This window comes from Dipodomys ordii, unplaced genomic scaffold (genome assembly GCF_000151885.1).
Source record: "Dipodomys ordii isolate 6190 unplaced genomic scaffold, Dord_2.0 Scaffold10, whole genome shotgun sequence".
Taxonomy (NCBI): Eukaryota; Metazoa; Chordata; class Mammalia; order Rodentia; family Heteromyidae; genus Dipodomys; species Dipodomys ordii.
Genome location: NW_012267226.1, coordinates 9,954,082 through 9,980,100, shown reverse-complemented (window position 1 = coordinate 9,980,100; position 26,019 = coordinate 9,954,082). Strand labels below are relative to the sequence as shown.

Genomic DNA, 26,019 nt, shown 5'->3' with positions numbered 1-26,019 from the left:
AAGAAATGTACTCATTATCCTGCCCTTGTAATTGTAACCCCTCTGTACAGTATTTTCACAATAAAAAAAGAAATAATTTAAGAAATATCCCAACAAGTAATAAAATTAAATCCCATTCCTTCTCCCTGAAGATATCTCATTGACATTTTATATTCTTAAGCTTTTCAACAATGGTGTCATTACTGTAAGTGCTTGTCTTGCTTGCATTTACGACTCAATCTCTTGATTTTGGAGTTAACAGGTATCGATAAAAACATTTCTTCCCTCTGTACAGCATCTTAAATAAAATTTTAAAAAATTCAAAAATAAAAGCCAAATAGAACTGAAAAGCTTATAATGAATAAAGTTCCCTCTGCCCTTCCTTCTTTAGAAGCAACCACTCAGTTATTTTCCTCTGGTATAAACTTTGTATTTAGACTCATTTGTATACTTTGTTTCCTCTTCGTCCAGTGTTAGGTTTATAGAGGTCCTGTGTGTTTGTCTGCTTCACCACTTCCCTGTCCTTCCCTCACATAGTTATATTGTAATCTTTGGCTAAAACAGGCAGCATTTATGTCATCAGACTTGTGCCAAACAGTGTTGCTGTTGAGCCATATGATTCTTCCAGCTGTCTTCTTGTGTTTAGGTTAGTCTGTGCCTGTTTTGTTTTTTTTTTGGGGGGGGGGTCCGGTCGTGGGGCCTGAACTCTGGGCCTGGCTGCTGTCCCTCAGCTCTTCAGCTCAAGGCTAGTGCTCTACCACTTGAGCCACAGTGCCACTTCCGGCTTTTTTTTTTCTGCTTATGTGGTGCTGAGGAATCGAACCCAGGGCCTCATGCATGCAAGGCAAGCACTCTACCACTGAGCCAACTTCCCAGCCCTGTGCCTGTTTTTCATGCACTTACTATTAACTTTTTTCCAAATGTGCCAATATACTGGTTAGTCTTATCAGTAACATTTTTGTGTAAGCTCAGCTGTTGATGTATCACCTGTTTGTTCGTTCCTTTGAGCTGGGCCGTTTCCTCCTGTCTTTGCCACTGCTCTTATGCATTCTTTTTTTTTTTTTTAAAGATTGGAATATTGGAGTCTTTATTATACAGTTAGCAGGCTGCAGGCAGCCAGGTGTTACAAAGGCCTGCAGACCCCAAATACACATAATGCAGCTAGGAAACAGGCTAGAGAAGAAAGAAAATACCAACAAACCAGTTCAGCTTCAATGGAGAGCTGAATTGGGACACCATGATGACTGGAGATGAGCCAGGAGACAGGACGCAGGACACACGTGGCATGGAGTCTCTCCTGTGTTCTTGAAGCACTTAATTTTCTGACAGTCATTTCAATGACTGTTTTACATAGATACTTGTTTGATGATTTTGGTGCTTTTAGAATTGAAGGTTTGAGATGATTTGCCCTGAGAATGTTAAAATGTTGCTTTTCTGTCTCCTGTTATTTTTTAATTGCTCTACAGACTTAGTGGTTCAGATCCTTTCCTTTTTATGTGACCTTGTTAGAAGTGTTTTCTTTTCTCCCTCCCTGGAAACGATGAGGATATGTGCAATCCCTGTTGTTCTGTGGCTTCATGGGGTGTACCATCTTGTGAATCTTTCTTTGGTTCTCTCATTCATGTCCTTTTGTTTTCACTTTTCTCCCATCCTTTTTCAATTACTTTTTTTTTTAATGTCCCTTCTAGTTGCATGGATGTGACAGGCCCACTGTAATTCTTTAGATTTCCTCTGTTTTCTGCATTGGCTTCAGTTCCTCCAGCTTTGTGTCTGTTATTGTCTGCCTGGATATATCTTGCCACAGTGACTTGTTCCTTGCCCTCTTTCAAGGCTGAGTTAAGAATGAGTCGCTACCTCATATTTGGTATTTCTGACCCTAGGAGTGATGAGGAGGGGAAGGGAAGAAGTGAGTGAAGGGAAGGGGGAGGAAGAACCTCTTGAACCCTCTACTGTAGGCGATGGACAGAAGAGATCTTCTGCTTAGAGAAGTGTAAGGGAAACCAGGAAACGGTGAGATGGAATCAAGTTGCTAGAAGATAAATACCTACGCTTTGTTGAATTTTGCCTTTAGGGTTTCATTATCTCCAGGCTTTCCTTGATCTACCTCCAGCACAGGTGTTATCTCCTCAGTATCTCCTGTGTGCTTGCTAAACTTGGTACAGACTTGTTATATAACTCGTACTTGTTTATAGTAGTTGCCCCTAAAAACATAAACTTGATAAGGATATAGACCTTCTCTTGCTCATCTTTGGTAAGACACATTGTATCTTAACAAGGTAGACTCTCTACTCAGAGTCCCCTGTCTTCCTTGTATTAGCCAGGTGACCTCTAGCAAACTGCTTACCATCTGTGCGCTTGGGTTGCCTTATCCAGGATGTTTTCATGTACAATGATAATGGAGTCTATTTTGTCAGAGAGTGGATGTTTCTGAATAGTTGAGCCATAGTAGAAATCCTGTGTAATATTTGAGGAGATGAATTGTATGCAATAATTTTAATATTCCTAACAGTGCCTAACATGTAAAGGTCTTTGAACATGGAAGTTCGACAACTTGTGACTAATGTGATTCCTGTCATTTTAAACTCTGTAAACATAGACTATATCAAGGTCAGACCATAGGAAAACCACAAATTGGAAGTGGACTGATTTAAATGCATATAGCTTTGTTTTCTAAAAGCACATTGGTAGACTTTCAACACTAGTCCTCTGTGACCTTAGTTTTGCCCCAGGTAGTTGGGAAGGGGAAAACAAAAAGATAAAGGAGACTCCTCCAAAGGAGATGTGCGAATTTATGTGTGTGGATAACCATTTGCTTCAAACAGGTGAGTGGGGTGTCTGCTGTGGAACATATTTGATATGAAAGAAAATGGTAAAACTGTCCTTCCTGATGTTTAACAGCTCAGAAAATTAGACATACCAATTGATCTCTTAGATTTAATTCATGGTGGATGCACCTTCATTGAATCAGCAAACACTTTAACATTTACTGTGCTGTGTAAACATTTGCTCACTGTGTAATAGAAACTGGGCTAGGATTGTCAGTAAAACAGATACTGTACTTGCCCTAAAAGAGCTCTTTTTCTTATGGGAGAGGCCAATAACTACTACAACTGTTGAGATATGCTTGCAAATAAAGTGTTAAAATACAGGTTTGGTGCTTTAGGTGAAGAGGGAGGAAACCTCAGCCTACTAAGGTAACATTTGAACTGAACCTAGTGAGGAAGGAGAGAGATCAGGAGAAAGACTGAGGACCAGTGGTGGCTGATGCTGTATGATGCCTGGTTTTATAGCCAGGAAAAGGAATTTAAGCTGGTGATCCACACCTTTAATCCTAGATACTGAGGAGGCTGAGATCTGAGGATCCTGGTTCAAAGCCAACCCCGGCAAAAGTGTGAGACTTATCTCCAGTTAATCACCAGAAAACTGGAAGTGGTGCTGTGGCTCAGGTGGTAGAGCGCTAGCCTTGAGCTGAAGAGCTCAGGGACAGCGCCCAGGCTGAGTTCAAGCCCCATGACTTACCAAAAAAATAATAATAATAATAATTTATTAAACATCCTGAGAAACCATGGAATGGATTTTAAACCATTACGTAACCCAGTTAGTGTCTTGATATTTATGGCTGTTCAGTAAGCTTTTCTTTTTCTCTCATTGTAAAGTATTTCAGATGGATTGGTAAGAGAAGAAAAACTGTCTTCACTGGACATGGTGGAGGCAAAGGCAAGATGATTCAGGTCAGCCTTGTCTACATAGTGAAACCTAGTCTCTAAAACCAACAACAAAACCAAACAAAAACTCTGTTCTCTTAGCAAACTACTAATGTCCTTGAGTCTTTGGCCAGATAATGTTCTTTTAAGAATCCACCCTTAAAAATCAGTTTCTATTGGAGATACATGAAACCTGAGTTACCAAAATAAAGTGATTTATATGTCAAATGTTCAGTTTGTGCCAGATGCTGGTCTTGAAGCCTCAAGTCTGAAGTCCTACTTTTGCCTGCTCAGTCAGATTGTCATACATGAAAAATGCTAGTCTGAATGTTGATTTACTTGTGTGCACAGCTTTCCCATTTGATCCATTTAAAAACTAAAATCGAGCCAGGCACTGGTGACTCACACCTGTAATCCTAGCTACTCAGGAGGCTGAGATCTGAGGATTACAGTTCAAAGCTTGCCCTGGGCAGGAAAGTTTGTGAGACTCTTATCTCCAATAAACCTAATAAATCTCAGAAAACTGAAAGTGGTGCTGTGGCTCTACTGGTAGAGCACTAGCCTTGAGCTGAAGAACTGAGGGACAGCGCCCAGGCCCAGAGTTCAAGCCCCATAACTGACCAAAAATAAATAATAAAAATCACCTCTAATGGTCTTTGCTATATTAAAAGCAGTAACAGGATATTTCTCTTTTCACACACTTTTTTCCTTTCTTTTCTACTACTTGGTACACAGAAAATATTTTGGATCAGTATTTTTAGTTTCCTTCCTTAGCAACATGTGTTGTTTTTTTTTTTTTATTTTCAGGATATCCCTTATCAGAAGCTTTGCAGAAGGGAAAGCAATAACAAAGAAGTTGTCATTCTTTGCACAGTAACACTAACCTCTCCAGTTACCAGCTTTTCATCTGGAAGATCCATTATTTCTTCCAGTTTTGTTCCTTCTATGTGATATGTTACATTTGCTTTATAATTGAAAATGATCCATAGAAGCAACATCTGAGCTTCTGATCGCAGAATATCAGTATAACTTATTTGGGTACTTTCATTCAATGGCCTACTAGAATTTGGGCTCTACTTTTCAGTTTTTTTGTGTCTTTCTGCATTTATTTTGGGGGGGGGGTCGGATCATGGGGCCTGAACTCTGGGCCTGGGTGCTGTCCCTCAGCTCTTCAGCTCAAGGCTAGCGCTCTACCACTTGAGCCACAGCGCCACTTCTGTATTTTTTCTTTTTGCTTATGTGGTGCTGAGGAATCAAACCCAGAGCCTCAGGCATGCAAGGCAAGCGCTCTACCACTGAGCCACCTTCCCAGCCCCCTTTTGTGTCTTTCTGAAACCATACTTATGGTGAGATTCTTCTCATCAGAAATAGATGAGATATATAGGTGTTGAGACATGTAAGTAGTTTGCTGGCAAACTGGAAGAGTCAATGACATCAGTATGACATTTTACCAGTAACTTATGTTAAAGTAACTTTTCAAGTAATAGATTTAGATAGATATTATCTCATAGAAGCTCAAAGGTGTCAGGCACCCTTAAAGATAAAAGTAGAGGAGTCCAGTAAGTTAACCATCAGTCAAGGAAATATTTCAAGCACGGGATGCACAAAGTAATCAAATCCTTGCACAGCCAGACATAATTCCTATCTCTGTGTGTGATTTCAAAGGAGAAAATGCTAAGCTTGCTTTATGCACTGACAGCAAAAGCTGCAATGTACAACATAAAGTGAATTCATTCAAACAAGGTACTTTATTCAGTTTCTTCACTTCCATCAAGCTGTGGAGTATTCTCCTTATACAGGATAATGTATACAGGATAGCTTTTCCTTTCTCCACAGCTGCTAAAAATCAGATGTGTTGACATTAATTCAGAAACCACAGTTATAGAGGGGTTTGGCTGCCAAGTCATAGAATGACTATCCTTTTTGGGGGGGGGGATCCGGTCATGGGGCCTGAACTCTGGGCCTGGGTACTGTCCCTTAGCTCTTCAGCTCAAGGCTAGCGCTCTACCACTTGAGCCACAGTGCCACTTCTGGCTTTTTTCTTTTTGCTTATGTGGTGCTGAGGAATCGAACCCAGGGCCTCATGCATGCAAGGCAAGCGCTCTACCACTGAGCCACCTTCCCAGCTCCAGGATGACTATCCTTAAAAAGATAAAAATAAAAAAAAAAAACCTTTTCTATCTTTATGCTAGAGAAATAAGCCTTTGTGATGGTGTTTTTTTTTTTTTTTTTTTTTTGGTCCTAGGGCTTGAACTCATGGCCTGGGCACTCACTGTTCCTAAGCCACAGATCTATCACTGTACCACTTGAGCTGCAGCTTTTTCTGAGTAGTTGAAGATGAGTCTCACGGACTTTCCTGCCTAGGCTGGCCTCCAACCATGATCCTCATATCTCAGCCTCCTGAGTAGCTAGGATTACAGATGTGAGCCAGAGAAATAAGCCATTCCAGTTACTGTTTTGTTTTTTAAATAGAAGCTTGCTATAGATAAATATTAACTGTTTTGTTGGTTTGTTTTCTAATTTTTTTTAGTGGTACTGAGGACTGAACTCAGGACCTTATACTTGCTCGGCAAGCATAATGTGATCCATTCCTCCAGTCCACAACTAACCTTTTTTGAAGCCAGAAATATACCACCCTTTCAAGCATGTGTAGATCTATTTCCTAGCAAAAATGCTAAAAACATTAGAACTTTTCTATGTGATTTTTTTTTTCTATCTGGCAGTCTACTACAGTATATTATTCCGAGTTCCTTCTGGCATGCTACTTGCTTGAGCTGGATACTGTACACTGGATGCCCAAGACAGAGACATCCATCAGAATGGGGAAAACGTCTGGGAGACCTCTCTGATTCTCACGTAGAGAGAAGAGCGAAATTTTGCCCTCTGTGCTAGCATGAAGATGCCTTGGAAGCAAGAGCTGCTGCCATCTCTGATGGTTTCAGATCGCAGGTCCTCTATATGTGTAGATTTTTCTCTTGACCCTTTCCTTTGTTTCTTGTTGGATTTTCCTAGGAGACTCACTTTGATTTTGTTTTAGTATAATATTTCCTGCTACACTGACAGGTTTTAAAGTATGTGCTGTTTCTTGCATGAAGATTTTAGCCTTAAATTTTTTTTTTGTTAATGAGATTATAGCATTTACTGAGTATTTGACTTTAATTTTGTGGTACTGTTAGCATTGAGGGATTTCTCCGTGGCGTAGTAGTCATAATAAAGATACTGCCACAGGTAATGCCTTTGTTTTCCTGTGGCAGAAGATTTTCTGCTTCTGTTCTACAGAGCAAGTCCTACTGAAATGAAACCTCCGTAGTGATCATGTGAGGGAATTTACATGTGAGCTAGTTGATACAAGTTAAGAATTCTGTTAGGTCTCCACAATTGTCTGTGAAGCTCTTTAGCAATTCTGTGTATCCTTTACGGTAAACACCAATGTGTGTGTTTGAGGGGGTGTCCCCAAAACACTACTCTAGCAGGAATAAAACATGATTTATTTGATGTATGTACATGTAAGATAGTATGTGAGACATCCTTTGTCTATGAGAAAACAGAATGGTTATAAAGTGACGTATTATGTGGGCAGAGAGAATTACTTCTCAATCCGTTCCTAAGTAACAGAACATTCCAGACAGGAGCTGTTGTACTTATGCAATTTTCTTAAATTATAGTGGGTTCAGTGGGCTTTCAGAACAGTAGACACTATAGTAAATAAAAAGCAGGAAGTTTAGTATTCAAGATTAGTCATCAAGTTTTGACCACTAGTCAGAGATAGAATCCAACAAAAATGATTAGGCATATTTCCCAGGAGAAAATAATAAAATGCATCTAGAGTTCAGGTGAGAAGTCCATAGCAAGGCTGGGAAGGTGGCTCAGTGGTGGAGTGCTTGCCTTGCATGCATGAGGCCCTGGTTCGATTCCTCAGCACCACATAAGCAGAAAAGGCCGAAGTGGTGCTGTGGCTCACGTGTAAAGCACTAGCCTTGAGCTGAAGAGCTGAGGGACAGCGCCCAGGCCCAGAGTTCAGGCCCTTGATCGACTGAAAAGAAAAAAAGAATAAGTCCATAGCACAGTGCTTGCCACCAGAGAAAGTAGGTTCGTTCACTTAGCTTTCTGAATGAGGGATTGCCTGGTAGTGCCTAATTAAGACCTAGTCATGAGTTAAGCAGTGTGTAGATTGATTTCAAGTAAATCTGCTTTAGTAGAATGTTACTGCTCTGTGTATACATATGCTTTTGATAGTTTTGAAGTTTGTTTTTTTTAACCGAAAAGCTAACATTTAAGAATATTTTTAGTAACAGTGTAACTAAGAGCATGGTCTTGGCAAGGAAGGTTTTTCATGGTTTGAATTCAGGACTACTAAGTATGCCAGTGTCTCAGTTTTCTCATCTGTAAAATAGTGTCATAATACAGGCTGAGAATCCCTTATCTAAAATGCTTGAGGTCAGAAGTGTTGCAGGTTTCAACTTTTCTTGGATTTTGGAATACACACACACACACGTTATCTCACACAAAATTAGTTTGTGTGTCATAAAATACTTTCAGTGCACCTGCACCTTGCTATAATCAGTCACATGAGATTAAGTGTGAAATTTTCCACTCTTGGCATCTTGACACTGATCGGCATGTTTCAGATTTTGGATTTTGAGGGTACAGGTGGCCAACTCATAGTTCCTAATAAAGTTAAAGAAAATAAAGGAGCAAATACTTATAAATAATGTGTGGTATGTGGTAAGTACTATAAAAAAGGTTTTGGAACAAACTGGTTTAATAATTGAGCACTAAATTCTGAAAATACCTTTCTTCAAAATTAAGATTAATGTTCCTTTACATTTTTCTTTTATGTTTCCCACATGGTATTTTTACCTAGGTATAATTTAGTTACATTGTGTAAGCTTTTCCTAATGTAGCTCTAAATAATATCCTAAAACTGATTAATTGATCTATTAACCATACTTTTATCACTAGTCTTCCTTTGAGAACATAAACTTTTTTTTGTCAAGGTGATGTATAGAGGGGTTATAGTTACATAAGTAAGGTATATTTAGAACATAAACTTTTTTTTTTTTGGGGTCCGGACGTGGGGCCTGAACTCTGGGCCTGGGTACTGTCCCTCAGCTCTTCAGCTCAAGGTAGCACTCTACCACTTGAACCACAGCGCCACTTCCGGCTTTTTTTTCCTGCTTATGTGGTGCTGAGGAATCGAACCCAGGGCCTTAAGCATGCAAGACGAGTGCTCTACCACTGAGCCACCTTCCCAGCCCTAGAACATAAACTTATAAGTGAGAAATTACTTCATATAAATTAAAATTTAATGAAAGTATTTTAGTGATGACTAATGCTGTTTGCTGGAATTACCAAACTGAAAGCTATTCGACTACAGTGATACATACACTTAAAGGAAGAATGGTGTGATGGCATATTTGACTACTTATTGAGTATTAATAGTATATTTATACCAAAGTAGATGGACTCTAGAAAAACTGCCTTTTATTCAGGTGTTTCCTTTTTGATGTAGTAAGATCTCCTGGAGCTTGGCTCAGTGGTACACATCTGTAATCTCTGCTACTCTGAACGCAGAGAACGGAGGTAGAAGGATCATGTGAGGCCATCCCAAGCAAAAGCGCAAGACTGTCTGAAAGCAGGCAGAAAGCAAAGGAATGGAGGACAGTGCTCAAGATGGGGGCCCTAAGCCCTGAGCTCAATTCCCACTTACAAACAAATCCTCTGGAGCTTCTGGTTCAATATTTTAGCATATATACTAAATGTGCTTTCTAGAAAATCAACTTTTTTTTTTTTTTTTTTTTGTCGGTCATGGGGCTTGAACTCTGGGCCACAGCGCCACTTCCAGTTTTCTGGTGGTTTATTGGGGATAAGAATCTCATGGACTTTCCTGCCCCCCTTGGCTTTGAACTGCGATACTCAGATCTCAGCCCCCTGAGTAGCTAGGATTACAGTCGTGAGCCACCAGTGCTGGGCTAAAAAAAAAATAATCAACTTCATTTGCAAGAATCTACAGTCTGCTTTTAACAAGCATGCATATGATAGAGTTAAATCATTAAAATTGCTTGTGTTTCATGAGGCCCAGCTTTCTCCCCCAAGATTGCTAGTCAAATATTGGACCAGAGAGCGTTCATTTCCTAATGCTTATGATTTTATGAATCTTATTTTCCAAATACTTACAATTTCAAAGAACGGTTCTATTATATGAGATAGGATATACAGTAAGGAACTGAGTCTTCTGCTTACCAGAAAAAAATTAATTAGGCAAACTTTTTCAAAAACTTTTTTTTTGTCAGTTCTAGAGCTTGAACTCAAGACCTGAGTACTGTTCATGAGCTTCTTTTTACTCAAGGCTAGCACTCTACCACTTGAACCATAGCGTGCCATTTCCTGCCTTTTCTGAGTAGTTTATTGGAGATGTGAGTCTCATGGATTTTCCTGCCCGGGCTGTCTTTGAACCACGATCCTCAGATCTCAGCCTCCTGAGTAGCTAGGATTATAGGTATCTGCCACTGGCACCGGGCTTTCAAAAAGTTTTCTAACAGTAAACCTGCAATGATTATTAATGATTTTGTTCTTCCTGAACATTGATATTGGAAAATGATAAAATACCCCAAACTCTGTGTATTGTCTTCTGCATGGTGTATGCTTAAAATATTATTGCTATTATCAGTTCTTAGATTTGGCAAGTTTATTAAGGTTTCAAACAAACAGTTCTTTGTAATAATTTTTGTTATTCCAGTGCTTGAACCTAATTGGCCATTTTTTCTTACATCTTTGAATGTTAATAGCCTTTTCCATTTATCACAGTGACTTGATTTAAATGCCCCCTCCAGGTTTAGCTGTCTAGGAGGATACAGTTGTTTGGTAACAATAAGCAAGCTAGTATTGATTATTCTTAACCCAGTGACTTCTTCACCTGAGGGTAAATGGATAATTGAGACTTCTTAGCACTCGTAGCACTCATGGGTTGTTTTCATCTCCTAAGTATCCCAAACCCATCTCCTATGAGAGGATCACAGGTATTTCTTAAGGGCCACAGAGTATTGATGTGGTTGTTTTGCTGGGAGGTTGGTGGAGACCTTCAGAAACAGAAGCAGTAAGATGGCACCGTGGAGCACCAAAGTCCTCTTCATTTGAGGTTACCTCTTTTATACTGATTTAATTCTTTAAGTTTGGAATACCCACCAATAAATACATTTCTGTAAAGCAGAGGGCAGTGCCAAAACACCTTTAAATTTTATATAGCTGGGCTGGGAAGGTGGCTCAATGGTAGAGTGCTTGCCTGGCATGCATGAGGCCCTGGGTTCGATTCCTCAGCACCACAGGAGAAAAAGCTGGAAGTGGTGCTGTGGCACAGGTGGTAGGGTGCTAACCTTGAGCTGAAGAGCTGAGGGACAGTATCCAGGCCCAGAGTTCAAGCCCCATGACCCACAAAAAAATGTATATAGCTTATTAAAACTATTTAATGTATTGCTAATTTCAAATGGTATAACTTACAGATCTAATCGTGGTACATGGTGTCTAATCTATTTTAGAAACTGGATGGCTTCTACAGGGAGCCAGGCCTCTGATATAGACGAGATTTTTGGATTCTTCAGTGATGGCGAACCCCCCACCAAAAAGCCCAGGTAAACAAGAGAAAGAGAATCAGAGGAACATAAAAAAATTACCATTAGTGGGAGGTAAAGAAAAATAATGAACTTTCGCTAATGAACATTGACTTGCATTGGAAAAATTATTTTCATCTTGGATTTCATTTTGTCAAGGTAATATATGTTTTAAAAGTCTTTACTGAGCCGAGTGCCAGTGGCTCATGTCTGTAATCCTAGCTACTCAAGAGGCTGAGATGAGGATTGAGATTCAAAGCCAACTGGTGTGGGAAAGAAAGTCCATGAGACTCTTATCTCCAGTTGACTACCAAAAAGTCAGAAGCAAAGTTGTGGCTCAAAGTAGTAGAGCACTACTAGCCTTGAGGGCAAAAGCTCAGAGACTGTGCCCAGGCTCTGAGTTCAGGCTCCACAACAACAAAACAAAAAGGTTTTGCTTCAGTCAGGCATCAGTGGCTCACACCTGTAATCCTACCTATTCAGACTAATCTATCAGTGTAGTGTGTTGATGAAATCATAGCCTTAGTGATCTAATGATCTTAAAAGCCTCAACCCTGAGCATTGCTGCTTTGGGAACTAAGCCTTCCCAGCCTAGATCCAAACCACAGTAGTGCTTTGTATTAATTATATGACCTCATTTTCTCTGCTTAGTAAAGCTGAAAGATCATCTTATTGTCAGTAACCTGAAATTTCACAACGATGTGTCCTCATACAAATTTAGACACTGGAGCTCTTTGAAGCTAGCTACCAGTAATTTCACTTTGAAGAAACAGTCTTGTGTTAAATATTGGATACTTTCCGTTACAATTTTTTTCCTCTCTCTTTGTAGACTGTGTTTCAGATGTTGGACCTTCTGAATTACATCTTTAGTTTTCTTACACTTTGTTCAATTTTTTAAATCCCTTATTTTAGAATTCTTTCTCTCCTTTATTTTTAGCTTGTGGATTTTTCATTTCTGTGCGGTTCCCCCCCCCCCCAATTTTTGTTTTTATATCTGTTTTGGATTTTTTAAGACAGAATCTCACTATATAGCTCAGGTTGACCTCAAACTCTCTCTGTCCTCCTGCGTCAGCCTCCTGAGAACCACTCCTGGCTTTATATTTTTAATTTCTAAAAAGTCTTTTTGTGTGGATACAATTTCTTAAAATATATGTAAAGATACTGGGGTTTTTCCCCCCTTGTCTTCTTCCAAATTTCTCTCTACCTGCTTGTTTCTTTTTGTGTAATTCTTGGGGTAAGGAACTTTTCTTTCTCAAATGTAAACAACTGATAGTTGTTTGCTAACATTTAAGAGAAAACACTAGATGGGTAATAGGTTTTCTTCCGGGTATCAAGAATGACCAGGCTTTACAATTGAGGAACTCACTCTTGTTCCATTTTCCTCTGAAGAGGAACCCTCACATCTCCTGATGGGATTCAGATTTTCACAGACTTTTCTGCCCAGGGTAGCTCCAAACCTTGATCCTCAAATCTCAGCCTCCTGAGTATCTAGGATTACAAGCATGAGCCATCAGCACCTGGCTGCAATTCTTAATTAGGAAAAATTACAGTTCAAGCATCCATACCTATGCATAGCTAAAAACAAAAAGGCTGAGAATGTAGCTCAGTGGTAGAGTGCTTGGTTAGAATGTTTGAGGCCCTGGGTTTGATCTCCAGCATTAGGAGGAAAAAAGTAAATAGTACAATAGTTAGAAAATTATTATTTGGAAATGGAAAAGGTAATTTCTTGGGGGGAAAAAAAGCATGCTACCAGCAGAAATTAAAATGAAGGGACTCTTTTTAAACAAATGCTTTAGAAAGAATAGTGAGGAACAGAAGTACAAACTTTGCCCATGCTTTCTCATATCAGTGTTTCAGAGAGAGCTGTGTGTGTGGTGAGAAAGGGGTGTTCTCACTGTTGGATCCTATCCTTTGTTTATTTGGATATGGGAGGCCCCTCCTGGGTCTGCAGAATCTTCATGACCTTTTTTTTTTTCTCTTTTTCCTTTTTTGCCTGAAGATATCTAGAACATTGTTCCATCAGTCTCATGCTCAATTTTATGTTAGTAATGCTTAACAAAATTTGGAGTTAAAATGTTTAATTTGCTTTCTTCTCTTGTTACACATTTCTCAACAATAGGAACTTAAATTTGCATGGAGATCTTTTTTCTCTCTCTCTGGAATACAAAGCAAAGGTGGTCTTTTGAAATATTATATTGATTTGAAATATGATCTAGTTGATGGAACTAAGCTGAGCTGTAATACATTTGGACCTTTTCCTAATATGCATGGGTTTTCGTAGGTTGAGACAACTATGAAGAAAAAGTTGATTTTAAGATTTTTTTTTTTTCTTTTTAGGATTCCAGAAATAAGTTTATTACTTTGTTTTCCAGCACAAATGGTACAGCACTTTGGCCTTTGTTTTGCTTAAGCTCCATTAGAGAAGTATCAGAAGCCAGTACTTTGTCATCCTCACACCTATGAAAGTTAACAGCGGGGAAACATGTTGCCTTTGACAGCTGACTACAGCGCTAATCACACAGACTTTCCACATTCTCACACCTATAGGAGATTCCAATCCTCATATGTTTTGCTTTTTCAGGAAGCTGCTTCCAAGCTTAAAAACTAAGAAGCCCCGAGAACTTGTGCTGGTGATTGGAACAGGCATCAGTGCTGCAGTTGCACCTCAGGTTCCAGCCCTGAAATCCTGGAAGGGGTTAATTCAGGCTTTACTGGATGCTGCCATTGATTTTGATCTTCTAGAAGATGAGGAGAGCAAAAAGTTTCAGAAGTGTCTCCATGAAGATAAGAACCTTGTCCATGTTGCCCATGACCTTATTCAGAAACTCTCTCCTGTGAGTAATGCCCTGTGTCCCATGCCCTTTCAGATTTCCTAAAATCATGACTAGCATGCTGAATGTTCCTTTATAACTTACAGGTTTGTGTAACGTTTGGGTCTTCTGCAAACTATTAATGGGCCTTTTTCAGGGTAATTAATTTGACCTTATTTCTGTGTGTGTGATCAGACTTTCACATATACAAAATTAGTACCCATTTCCACTGTATTTTTGATTTTTCTGTTCATTACTGCAGAGTGTAATTCTTGGAATCTCAGAAAAATTAGAGATAATTTTTATGAAACAAAACCAGTTTTTTAATGTTCTTTCTAGAGGTAATACTCTAAAGGAATTTCATCTTGTTGTATCAAACTGAGGTGGACAAAGGACTTGAATGTCTTACTTTACCTTAAATTATTGAAAATTAGCCAGGCACTGGTGGCTTACACTTGTGATCCTAGCCACCCAGGAGACTGACATCTGAGGATCCTTTTTTTTTTTTTTGCCAGTTGTGGGGGCTGAACTCTGGGCCTGGGCGCTGTCCCTCAGCTCTTCAACTCAAGGCTAGTGCCCTACCACTTGAGCCCCAGCACCACTTCTGGCTTTTTTCTGCTTATGTGGTGCTGAGGAATCGAACCCAGGGCCTCATGCATGCGAGGCAAGCACTCTACCACTGAGCCAACCTCCCAGCCCATCTGAGGATCTTGATTCAAAGCCAGCTTAGGCAGATAAATCTCAGAGACTCTTATCTCCGGTTAACCATCAAAAAGCTAGAAGTGATCTGTGGCTCAAGTGGTTGAGTGCCAGACTTGAATGAAAAAGCTAAGGGACAGCCCCAAGTCTTACTACCGCAATAAAACAAAAACCAAAAACATAGTGGAAATCAAAATTCATTTGTGCTGGAAGAGGTAGTGGTAGTACACACTTGTATTCCCAGTACAGTTGGGAAGTAAGAAAGGAGGAAAATGAATGCTAATTTGTTAATATTAACTTGTTTTCCAATGAGCCTACTTGTGGTAAAATAACATTTTTATTAAAATAGTTATTTCTAAAACAAAATGAGTAAGAAGTAGGTGATGGTGGCTCACACCTGTAATTGTAGCTACTGAGGAGGTCCAGTCCTAGAGGCTCAAGGTTTGAGCCAGCCCAGGCAGAAAAGTCCAAGAGACTCCATCTCCAGTTAACCAACAAAATGTCAGACTGAAGGCATGGATCAAGGAACAGAGCTGTAGCTATGAGCAAGAAAGTGACTGAGAGCACATTGCCCTGAGTTCAAGCCCCAATTACTGTTGCACCAAAAAAAATGTATTTGGTGAAAGAAGTTAGAGTTTGGCTTAAAATTAAAATAACCATTTGTGAATTTTTCCTCAAGACAACCACCAAATGTGCAGCTGAAATGCTTTATGTGCATTTTTTTGTTTGTTCACACCAAATATTAAAAGGTCTTACAGTCAGGGGTCAAAGTTAATATAATTGATCATTTTTACTTCTTCATAAGACATTTAAAAAATCTTTTTATTGTCACTGAGGTTTAGACTCTAGGCCTCATGCTCATTAGGCACTCTGTCATTGAACCACACCTCCAGTTATTAAGGGTAGTCTTAAGTTCACTGGCCTTTTCTGGACTATCAAGTCTTTGGTAGTGAAGGATATAATAATGATGGCATGATTGGATGAATCAGAAAGATCCTGCCATTTAAATATACTGTAACGCTGGGCAAATCACTTAACCTTCCTTCCAACATTTGTTTTGTACCTATAGACCTGGATGGGACTGGGGAACTACAACTGTGCTAGAGCACTAATTACCTTGAAACAATGATAGAGTCCAAAGTAAATGCAAAGTAAATCTTGGGGAAAGAGATGGGAGACTTTTGTTTGCTTGTCTCTTTTTTTCTTGTATGGTATTAGAAAGATGAGCTAGCTACAGGGTGAATGAACTGAAACTGAAGGCTTGGGACTCAGAGCTGTTGGAAGTGAATGGGCAAGGTCCTCAGAAGTTGTGTGGGAGTTAGGCACTTCCTTTTGACTTCTGACCCCTCTGTTCATGTTCTCATTCCTTTGTCAGTCCTTACTGAGGCTAACTGGTGAGAAATTGGGTTCTAGGGTCACGTGCCCTAAGAAAAACACTTTCAAATCTGAGGAAATTAATGCTACTGAAAAAGCTTCATTCCTTCCTGTTTATGTTAGTAGTAGAGATTGAATGATTTATGGAAATATTAATAAAAGATAAATAGCTAAAATAAATGCTTCAGTATTTTATATCCAAATTTGTATCTCTTTTTTTGTTTTTTTGGGGTCCGGTCGTGGGGCCTGAACTCTGGGCCTGGGCGCTGTCCCTCAGCTCTTCAGCTCAAGGCTAGCACTCTACCACGTGAGCCACAGTGCCACTTCTGGCTTTTTTCTCTGCTTATGTGGTACTGAGGAACCCAGGGCCTCTGGCATGCAAGGCAAGCGCTCTACCACTGAGCCACCTTCCCAGCCCCCAAATTTGTATTTCTTTTCTTGGAAAAAAGAAAATGTATTCTACATGGCTATCTTAGTCTCCCCAGGCCTTTTTGTCTGTGTGTTAAGTACTTAGACTGACGTTGAAACAGTGTGCGTATATGAGTCAGGCACCAAATAATTATTAAACACAGGTTCTTTCTAAGAATAACAAGAAAATCATTGCATTGAATTTGAAACTTGGTTTTGCTTTTGGGGATTTTTTTAGGGGGAGAGAGGGGAGACACTCGGTGCTTTGTGCCACTAGGCAGGCACTCTACCGCTTGAGCCATATCTCCAACCCAATTTTGCTTTTTTTGGGGGGGGGGTCTGGTCGTAGGGCCTGAACTCTGGGTCTGGGTGCTGTCCCTCAGCTCTTCAGCTCAAGGCTAGCACTCTACCACTTGAGCCACAGCGCCACTTCCGGTTTTTTTCTTTTTTGCTTATGTGGTGCTGAGGAATCGAACCCAGGGCCTCATGCATGCAAGGCAAGCACTCTACCACTGAGCCACCTTCCCAGCCCTGTCCCTCAACTCTTTAGCTCAAGGTTAGCACTCTACCACTTGAGCCATGGCACCACTTTTGGCTTTTTCTGTTTGTTGTACTGAGGAATCAAACCCAGGGGCCTCGTGCGTGCAAGGCAAGCACTCTACCACTGAGCCACCTTCCCAGCCCTCCAATTTTGCTTTTTTAAAGTAAGTATTCTAAATAGATTAAGACACATTGATTTAAAAAAAAAATTAAATGCAAAGAAGTTAACTCTATTGAGGCATTGTGCTCCTACCCATGCATTTGTAGCATTTGTCAATCTCCTCTTCCCACACCTACCTGCCATAAATTATTATTTGTATGTATGTGTCAGTGTCTGTGTCTAATCCTCTTTACAAATGTAAACAGGAACACTGTATTTAATCTTCCCTTAACTGCTTCTATCTCCCAATTCAAAAAGATAGCAATCTAGATAGAACTGTTTTATATATTTTATCTAATAGCTTTATCTAACAGCAGCAGGAGGGTAAGACAGGAAAATGCATCAATAGGCCATTTGCTGTTGTAAAAATCATAGAGTGTATACAAATTAAGATGACTACATCAACACAAGATGGATGGTACAGTTGTATGGGATCACTGTAGTACATATGGTCTGTCATTGACCAAAACATACAGCACATGACTTCTTTTTTTGGTGGGGAGGGTCCGGTCGTGGGCCTGAACTCAGGGGCGCTGTCCCTCAGCTCTTCAGCTCAAGGCTAGCGCTCTACCACTTGAGCCACAGCGCCACTTCCAGCTTTTTTCTTTTTGCTTATGTGGTGCTGAGGAATCGAACCCAGAGCCTCAGGCATGCAAGGCAAGCGCTCTACCACTGAGCCACCTTCCCAGCCCAGCACATGACTTCTTTACATACATTCATAGTAAGCTAAGAAAGCAGTTATTTCACCTAAACTATATATTATAAAATAGTCTTATTTCAGGCCATATACCTGTAATCCTAGTTAATTATGAGGGCAAAATCAGGAGGATCACAATTCAAGCAAAAAAGTTTTTGAAACCCAGTCTCAATAAAAGCTAGGCATGGTGGTACATGTCTGTCATCTTAGCTATATGGAAAGTATAAATAGAAGGATGACAGTATGTGAAAAAGAGAAATACTTTATTTGATTAGTATATAATATGCTGGTAGCATATTAGTGGCAGAACCAGCACAAGACTGGGTATAATCCATAGTTCCACAAAAACTAACCAATAAACAATCGCAAAATGTAATTGTGTGTGTGTGTGTGTGTGTGTGTGTGTGTGTGTGTGTGTTTATGTTTTTACTGCTACTGGGGCTTGAATTCGAGGCCTCACACTCTTGCTTAACTTTTCACTTGAGGCTGGTTCTCTACCACTTGAGACACACACCTCCACTCCCAGCTTTCTGTTTATTATTTGGAGATGAGTCTCTCAGATCTGTCTACCCAGGCTGGCTTTAAACTGGAATCCTCAGATCTCAGAGTCCTGAGTAGCTAGCGTTACAGATATGAGCCACTGGTGCCCAGCTAAAATGTAAGTTTTAATTGTAAAATTTTTATACTTTTAGGTGTACTAAGTATTTTTCTTAGAAAACTTGTGATCAAATTGCTGAATTAGACCAGGAAAAAACAAGCAGAGAGATGTTAGTTTTCCTTTATATTATTAAAATCATCTCTAAGTAGTTATATAAAAGGATTTCAATTCAACATGTCAGTTTATCAGTACAATGCATCTTAGTGGATGTTACCCTTCCTACATGTTTTTCCTAATTCCATAAGCAGACATAAAAAACACCCAGGATTAGAAAAAGAGATGTTAAGCCACAGTTCAGTATGTCTGAGTATCACTTACCTGAGGCCTTTTACCCTCCTTTAATTCTTAGAATAAAGTCTCATCTCTTAGCTGTGCTAGTTTTCTTCTATTAAAAATGTCTACCTAAGCCATGTGCTAGTAGACTCATGGATATGATCCTAGCTACTCTAGAGGTTGAGATCTGGGGATAATGGTTCAAAGCCAGCAATGGCAGGAAAGGCTGTGAGATTCTTATCTCCCACTAATGACAAAAAAAAAAAAGAAGTGGAGCTGTGGCTCAAGTGGTAGAATGTTATCCTTGAGCCCCAAAACTCAGGGGGACAGTGCCCAGACCCTGAGTTAAAGCCCCAGGACCAGCACACAAAGTCTTCCTAGAGAGCTTATACTTATTTACCTAAGATGGAACAGTATCAATCACTTAATCTATGTAGACATTTGCTCAACATGTATCATCCCATTTTCTTTATTCCTGTAAAAGTGATAGTTTATCCTTTAAGCACAATGTATTCTTCAAATTTTTTATTACCGTATCTAAAATGGCCTGCCAAAACACCGTGGATTAACTTTTTTCTTTAAAATCCCTCCCCAGCGTACCAGTAATGTTCGTTCTACATTTTTCAAAGACTGTTTATATGAAGTATTTGATGACCTGGAGTCAAAGATGGAAGATTCTGGAAAACAGCTACTGCAGTCAGTTCTCCACTTGATGGAAAATGGGGCCCTAGTACTAACTACAAATTTTGATAATCTCTTGGAACTGTATGCAGCAGACCAGGGAAAACAGCTTGAGTCCCTTGACCTAACTGATGAGAAAAAGGTAAGAGCATAAAGCACTGTCTCCTCTTGAGCTAGTGGTTTGCATCTTCATCAGAAAAACTGCTTGTTATGTTGGTCTTCATGTAGCATAAAGCACTGTCTCCTCTTGAGCTAGTGGTTTGCATCTTCATCAGAAAAACTGCTTGTTATGTTGGCATTCATGTAGCATAAGAAAAGAGGTGGCCTTTCCTTGATTTTGTGGGTGTAGGTTTTTTTTTTTAAGATAAAATCAATGTACAGTAAAGTGCACAGATCTTAAAAGTGTGTATCTGTGAGTTTTGACAGCTTCCCCTACTTTCAAAGGGGGAATTAGGGATTAGGGGAAGTTGTTTGGAATATAAGATCTCTTTAGTACTTGAGAGTATCAAATGGTATCATGTTTTCTAGAACCTATTTTATGATGGCTAGAAAAGCAAGTTCTATACCATATGACAGTTTAAGGGTTGAGATTGGTCTTCAGTGGAAATAGCAGCAGACTTCTCTTTTTTTGTCGGTCATGGGGCTTGAACTCTGGGCTTGGGCAAGGTCCCTGTGCTCTTCAGCTCAAGGTGAGTGCTCTACCACTTGAGCCACAGCGCCACTTCCAGTAGCAGACTTTTCTAAAGGTAGTCTGTGCCATACCTAAGCCATCTACCAAAATCCTGATGTTTTTATTTGTCAGCTGTTCAAGATGAATTCTTAATTTTTATTCTTGACTTTGTTTTCAACCTGCTTTTTCTGTCCATCTTGGTACACAGCTAAATAGTCTGAGTAGATCAGTGATTCACCCATTGACATTCATTGCCATAGTCCTGCCTCTGCCAGAGTAGTACCTAAAATATCCATCTGTGGTTTTGCTGGCAAGGAAGCCAGGTTTTTTGTTTTTGTTTTTGTTTGGGGTCTGGTGGTGGGGCCTGAACTCTGGGCCTGGGCGCTGACCCTCAGCTCTTCAGCTCAAGGCTTGCGCTCTACCACTTGAGCCACAGCGCCACTTCTGGCTTTTTTTTTTCTGCTTATGTGGTGCTGAGGAATTGAACCCAGGGCCTCAACATGCAAGGCAGGTGCTCTAACACTGAGCTAGCTACCTTTCCAGCCCAGAAGCCAGGTGTTTTTGTTTTTGTTTGTTTGTTTTTTGTCAGTTGTGGGGCTTGAACTCTAGGCTTGGGCACTTTCCCAGAGCTCTTCAGCTCAAGGCTAGCGCTCTAACGCTTGAGCCACAGCGCCACTTCTAGCCTTTTCTGTTTATGTGGTGCTGAGGAATTAAACCCAGGGCCTCGTGTGTGCGAGGCAATCACTCTACTGCTGAGCCACCTTCCCAGCCCCAGAAGCCAGGTATTTTTGTGGGGTTTTTTTCAGGGGTGAGGAGGGGAGAAAGAGGGATTATATTAGTACTGGGGCTTAAGCTCAGGGCCTAGGCATTGTCCCTTAGCTTTTGTTGCTTAAGGCAAGCATTCTACTGCATGAGCCACTGCTCTACTTCCTACTTTGGGGTCATTAATTAGAGATAAGAGTCTCATGGACTTTCCTGCTTGGTGCTGGCTTTGAACCATAATCCTCAGATCTCAGCTCTGGAGTAGCTAGGATTATAGGCATGAGCCATCAGTTCCTGGCTATGGAAGCCCGGTTTTAAAGGGGAGTTCAATTTAGAGAAATGGTACCATGAAGACTTTTCAAGCTACTCCCTCATCCTCTCATAAATCTCAACTGAAGTATTGTCTCCCTGGAGAAACCCTCTGGCCATCCTCTTCAAGTTGGACTTCACTTTTTGGTCCATTCACGTATCTACTTCCTTCAAAGCACTTAGTACTAGCTGGTTTTACCTTGGATGTTCATCTGCTTGCTGACTTTTTTTTGGTCGGTCATGGGGCTTGAACTCTGGGCCTGGGCTGAAGAGCCACAGTGTTACTTCTGGCCTTTTCTGAGTAGTGTATTGGAGATAAGAGTCTCTCAATGTCAGTCTGCTTTCTTTTCTGTCTCAGACAATACTTAGGACATTGTGGATGCTCAGTAAATATTTCTTGAATTTTAATAAATGATTGCACAAAATTCAAAACTTAGTAACCATTTCTGATAAGAATCAAATCAAATCTTCATGGCATCAGAAGCTAATATAGGCCTTTCTACAGCTAAAGAAATCCTTCTCATTTCCAGAATTTGCTTTGTGTTTGTGGCCCACATTAGGAACAGTGTCCCAGTCATTTGCTAAAGCCATTGATTGGTTCTTAGACCACGGCTTAGTAGTACTCAAACTTTAATATGGAAGTGTACATCACTCAATTTTTACTTCATAGTGAAACAGGCCCTTGGCAAGAGGATGTGGCTTTCTCTGCTGACCAGCTGTCATGTAGAACTGCTCCATACTTTCTAATATGGTGATGTGATCTCCTTGTTTTCCCATCATCCCAGTACTGTCCTGCTGCCCTCTCCACATATTGTCATCACAAGATTCATCAAGGGACCAAACTTCCATACTGGTCTTTGAACAAATCTCCCACCATTTAATTTCAGTGATTTTTTTGTTTTTAGTTTTGCTCATGGGTGTGTGTGTGTGTGTGTGTGTGTGTGTGTGTGTGTGTGTGTGTGTGTGTGTGTTGGGGTTTGAACTCGAGGCCTGGGCACTGTCCCTGAGCTTCTTTGGCTCAAGGCTAGCACTCTACCACTTGAGCCACAGCACTACTTCTGCCCTTTTCTGCCCTTTTCTGAGTAGCTTATTGGACATAAGAGTCTCATGGATTTTCTTGCCCAGGCTGGCTTTGAGCCACACTCCTCAGATCTTAACCTCTTGAGTAGATAGGATTTCAGGTGTGAGCCACCAGTGCCTCCCTGGTCTCTACTTTTCTTGGCTGCTTTTTTATACTCAATGCCTTATTTCTCCAGAATGTCCTAAGCATAAATTTATACTGTCTCCCAAAGTGGAGCTGTAAAATCTAGGTGACTGTTGTAACACTGTCATCTAATGGTTGTTCCTCATTAGTAGCCTTTTAGGTTCCTCAAAGGTAACTGATGTGATTTTTTTTTCAGTCTCTTCTATTGCTGTACAAGAAAATCTTCTGAAACTTCAGAGCTTATTAAAATAACAAACATTTCTCTGGCTCTGACCCTTGAAGAAGTGAGTTAATAAGCGGAGCTCAGCAGCCCAGCTGACCAATTTCTCAGCTGTTGTGTGGCATATTCACATGGGTTAGATTGCCTGGTGGCTGGTCTGGGGCTGCTTGATAGAAAACAAGCTTCCCTGTCTAGATGCAGGAGGCAGGCTGCGCAGACAGCTTTCTAGCAGGCAAGCCTAGGCTTCTTCACATAATAGCCTGGTTCCAAAAGCAGCAAAGGGGAAAAAGAACTCACTGAACCAACACTCTTCAAGGTTCTCTTTGTGTCCTGTTTGCTAATGTCCTTTGGCTAGAGTAAGCCATGTGACTAGCCTGGAGTCACTGTGAAAAGTAAAATGGCACACAAGCCTGGAGCCATCACTGAAGCAGTCATCCAGAGCTGCTCATATTTACAATCACAGGGCCTCTGTTACTCTGATGACAAACTAATTTCTAGTTGTTACTTTCAAAGGATAAATTGTCCGAGTTGCTGCTATCACTCCTGACAGTCATACCTGAAGGGAAACTTAAGCCACAACAGGTGTGGTATTCTTATCCTTTGATGTGAACTGGAGAGTTGGCCTCAGCCTCTTGCCCATTGTGATCTAAAGTACTCACCCTGCCATCCTGTTTGAGTTGTGTGTGTGTTTGTCTTGTGCAGGTCTTGGAGTGGGCTCAGGAGAAGCGGAAGCTGAGTGTGTTACACATCCATGGTGTCTACACCAACCCTAGTGGCATTGTCCTCCATCCAGCTGGATATCAGAATGTGCTCAGGAACACTGAAGTTATGGTGAGTGGTGCTGAGCTGGCTGGGGTTGGGATTCTTTCCTGAAGGCATCTCTGAACGTATGAGAGATCTTCAAGGAGAATATTATATTTTGTTATCCAGAAACTGCAAAGTCATGGTGATACACAGCTGGAATCAAAGGCAAGAAGATCACAAGGTCAAGACCAGCCTGAGCTATGTAGTGAATTTCAGGCCAGCCTGGGCTCTTAGCCTGTGGATATGTATGCCACCCAAGGAAATGCAGAACTTTCCTGCAGGTGTCAGGCCACAGGGCTCCATTTATCCTTGAGGAATGATGAGCAGATGGTACTCCATCACTGCCACCATGTTCATAGATGAAAAGTACATTGCTACCCTTCTTCTTCTTCTTTTTTTTTTTGGTGGGTCGTGGGGCTTGAATTCTGGGCACTATCCCTCAGCTCTTCAGCTCAAGGTGAGCACTCTGCCACTTAAGCCACAGCACCACTTCTGGTTTCCTGAGTGGTTTATTGGAGATAAGAGTCCTCACAGACTTTCCTGCCTGGGCTGGCTTTGAACTGCAGTCCTCAGATCTTAGCTTTCTAAGTAGCTAGGATTAAAGGTGCAAGCCACCGACATCCATCCAAGTAACTCCCTGCCCAAAACAATTTAGGAAGCTTTTTCAAACCAGTACTACAGTGTATATGCCAAAGAGATTTCATACAAGTAGCATTGACTTACATTGAGTAACTAGACCTATTTACACTTACCTGCTCAGTGAAAATAACTGAAAAATAAATTAGCTAGGGTGATTCAGTAGAGGTTTTCTAGACCGTAGAGGCTTTTTTACCTACAGCTGGCACTCTGCCACTTGAGCCACATCTCCATTTCTGGCTTTTTGCTGACTAATTGAAAATACGTATTTTGCCAGATGCTGGTGGCTTACACCTGTATCCTACTACTCAGGAGGCTTAGATCAGAAGGAAGTGGTTCAGGGGCTGGGAAGGTGGCTCAGTGGTAGAGCACTTGCCTTGTATGCTTGAGGCTCTGGGTTCGATTCCTCAGCACCACATAAGAAAAAAGAAAAAAGCTGGAAGTGGCGCTGTGGCTCAAGTGGTAAAGCGCTAGCCTTGAGCTAAAGAGCTGAGGTACAGCGCTCAGGCCGAGTTCAGGCCCCACAACCAGATCCCAAAAAAAAAAGAAGGAAGTGGTTCGAAGCAAGCCTGTGAGACTCTTATCTCCAATAAACTACCAAAAATGTTGGAAGTGGAGCTATCAAGTAGTAGAGTGCTGACCTTGAGCAAAAGAAGCTCAGTAATATCACCCAGGCCCTAAGTTCAAACTCCAGGACTGTCATTAGGAAAAAAAAAAGTGTCTCTTGGATTTAGGTGTCTAGGATGGCTTTGAGCCTCAGTTTTCAGATTATCAGCCTCCTCAGTAGCTAGGATTATGACGTGAGTCTCTGGCATCCAACTCATCCTCCTTAGTATTACAGGCATGAGCCACCTGTGTCATGCTGTACTTGCTTAAATCTTGGTTAATTGGCTATCATATTCTACTAAATGTAGCAATTATAGACAGTTTTTGTTTCAGGAACAAAAATTTTGTCTGTCTTCAATGTCATTAATACGTTGTTTCTTTTCCTTCAAGAGAGAGATACAGAAACTTTATGAAAACAAGTCTTTTCTTTTCCTGGGTTGTGGCTGGACTGTGGATGACACCACTTTCCAGGCCCTCTTCCTGGAGGCTGTCAAGCATAAATCTGACTTAGAACATTTCATGCTGGTTCGGAGAGGAGATGTTGATGAGTTCAAGAAACTTCGAGAAAACATGCTGGATAAGGGGATTAAGGTCATCTCCTATGGAAATGACTATGCTGATCTTCCAGAATATTTCAAGCGGCTGACAAGTGAGATTTCCACAAGGGGTAGATCAGGTAAGATGTACTGAGGAGTCGGAGAACAGCAGCCCTCTGTCTTTTAGTGTAAAACCATTCCCAAATGAGGAGTGTAGCCAGGCATCCGTGGCTCGCACATGTAATCCTAGCTATGGAGGTGGCTGAGATATGAGGATCACAGTTCTAAGCCAGCCCAGCAGGAAAGTTTGTGAGACTCTTACCTCCAATTAAGCACCAAAAAAGCCAGAAGTGGAGCTATGGGTCAAGTGGTAGGATGCTAGCCTTGAAAAAAAGAAGCTCAGGGACAGCGCCCAGGGCCTGAATTCAAGACTGGTTAGGGATACCACTTCTCTCAATTATTTACCTCAAGCTTCTGACAGTGAAGAGCAAGAGTGATGTAAGGTTCATCACTAATGGTTACTGCACACTCCCAATAACCCTAAAATGCAGACGTTTTTCATACCAGCCTGATTGGGGGAACGCTTTAAAAAAAAAAACAACTCACAGTTGCCAGGCACCAGTGGCCAACACCTGTAATCCTAGCTATTCAAGAGGCTGAGATTTGATGATTGCAGATCAAT

At 40.8% G+C, this 26,019-nt stretch overlaps 1 protein-coding gene across 3 annotated transcripts in view; it reads left to right on the top strand.

The window, feature by feature from the left end:
* Fam118b (family with sequence similarity 118, member B) overlaps nt 1–26,019 on the top strand; it is a 35,629-nt gene that overhangs the window by 5,553 nt on the left and 4,057 nt on the right. For 2 of the 3 annotated variants that reach the window (XM_013009699.1, XM_013009698.1), the window contains exons 1-6: nt 6,575–6,632; nt 11,219–11,311; nt 13,872–14,124; nt 19,505–19,732; nt 23,458–23,586; nt 25,192–25,477. In XM_013009699.1, the coding sequence (XP_012865153.1) occupies nt 6,577–6,632; nt 11,219–11,311; nt 13,872–14,124; nt 19,505–19,732; nt 23,458–23,586; nt 25,192–25,477 (1,045 nt within the window). In that variant the 5' untranslated portion in view covers nt 6,575–6,576. Of the gene's footprint in view, nt 1–6,574; nt 6,633–11,218; nt 11,312–13,871; nt 14,125–19,504; nt 19,733–23,457; nt 23,587–25,191; nt 25,478–26,019 lie in introns of those variants that run through there. The other variant, XM_013009700.1, reaches the window with a different exon arrangement.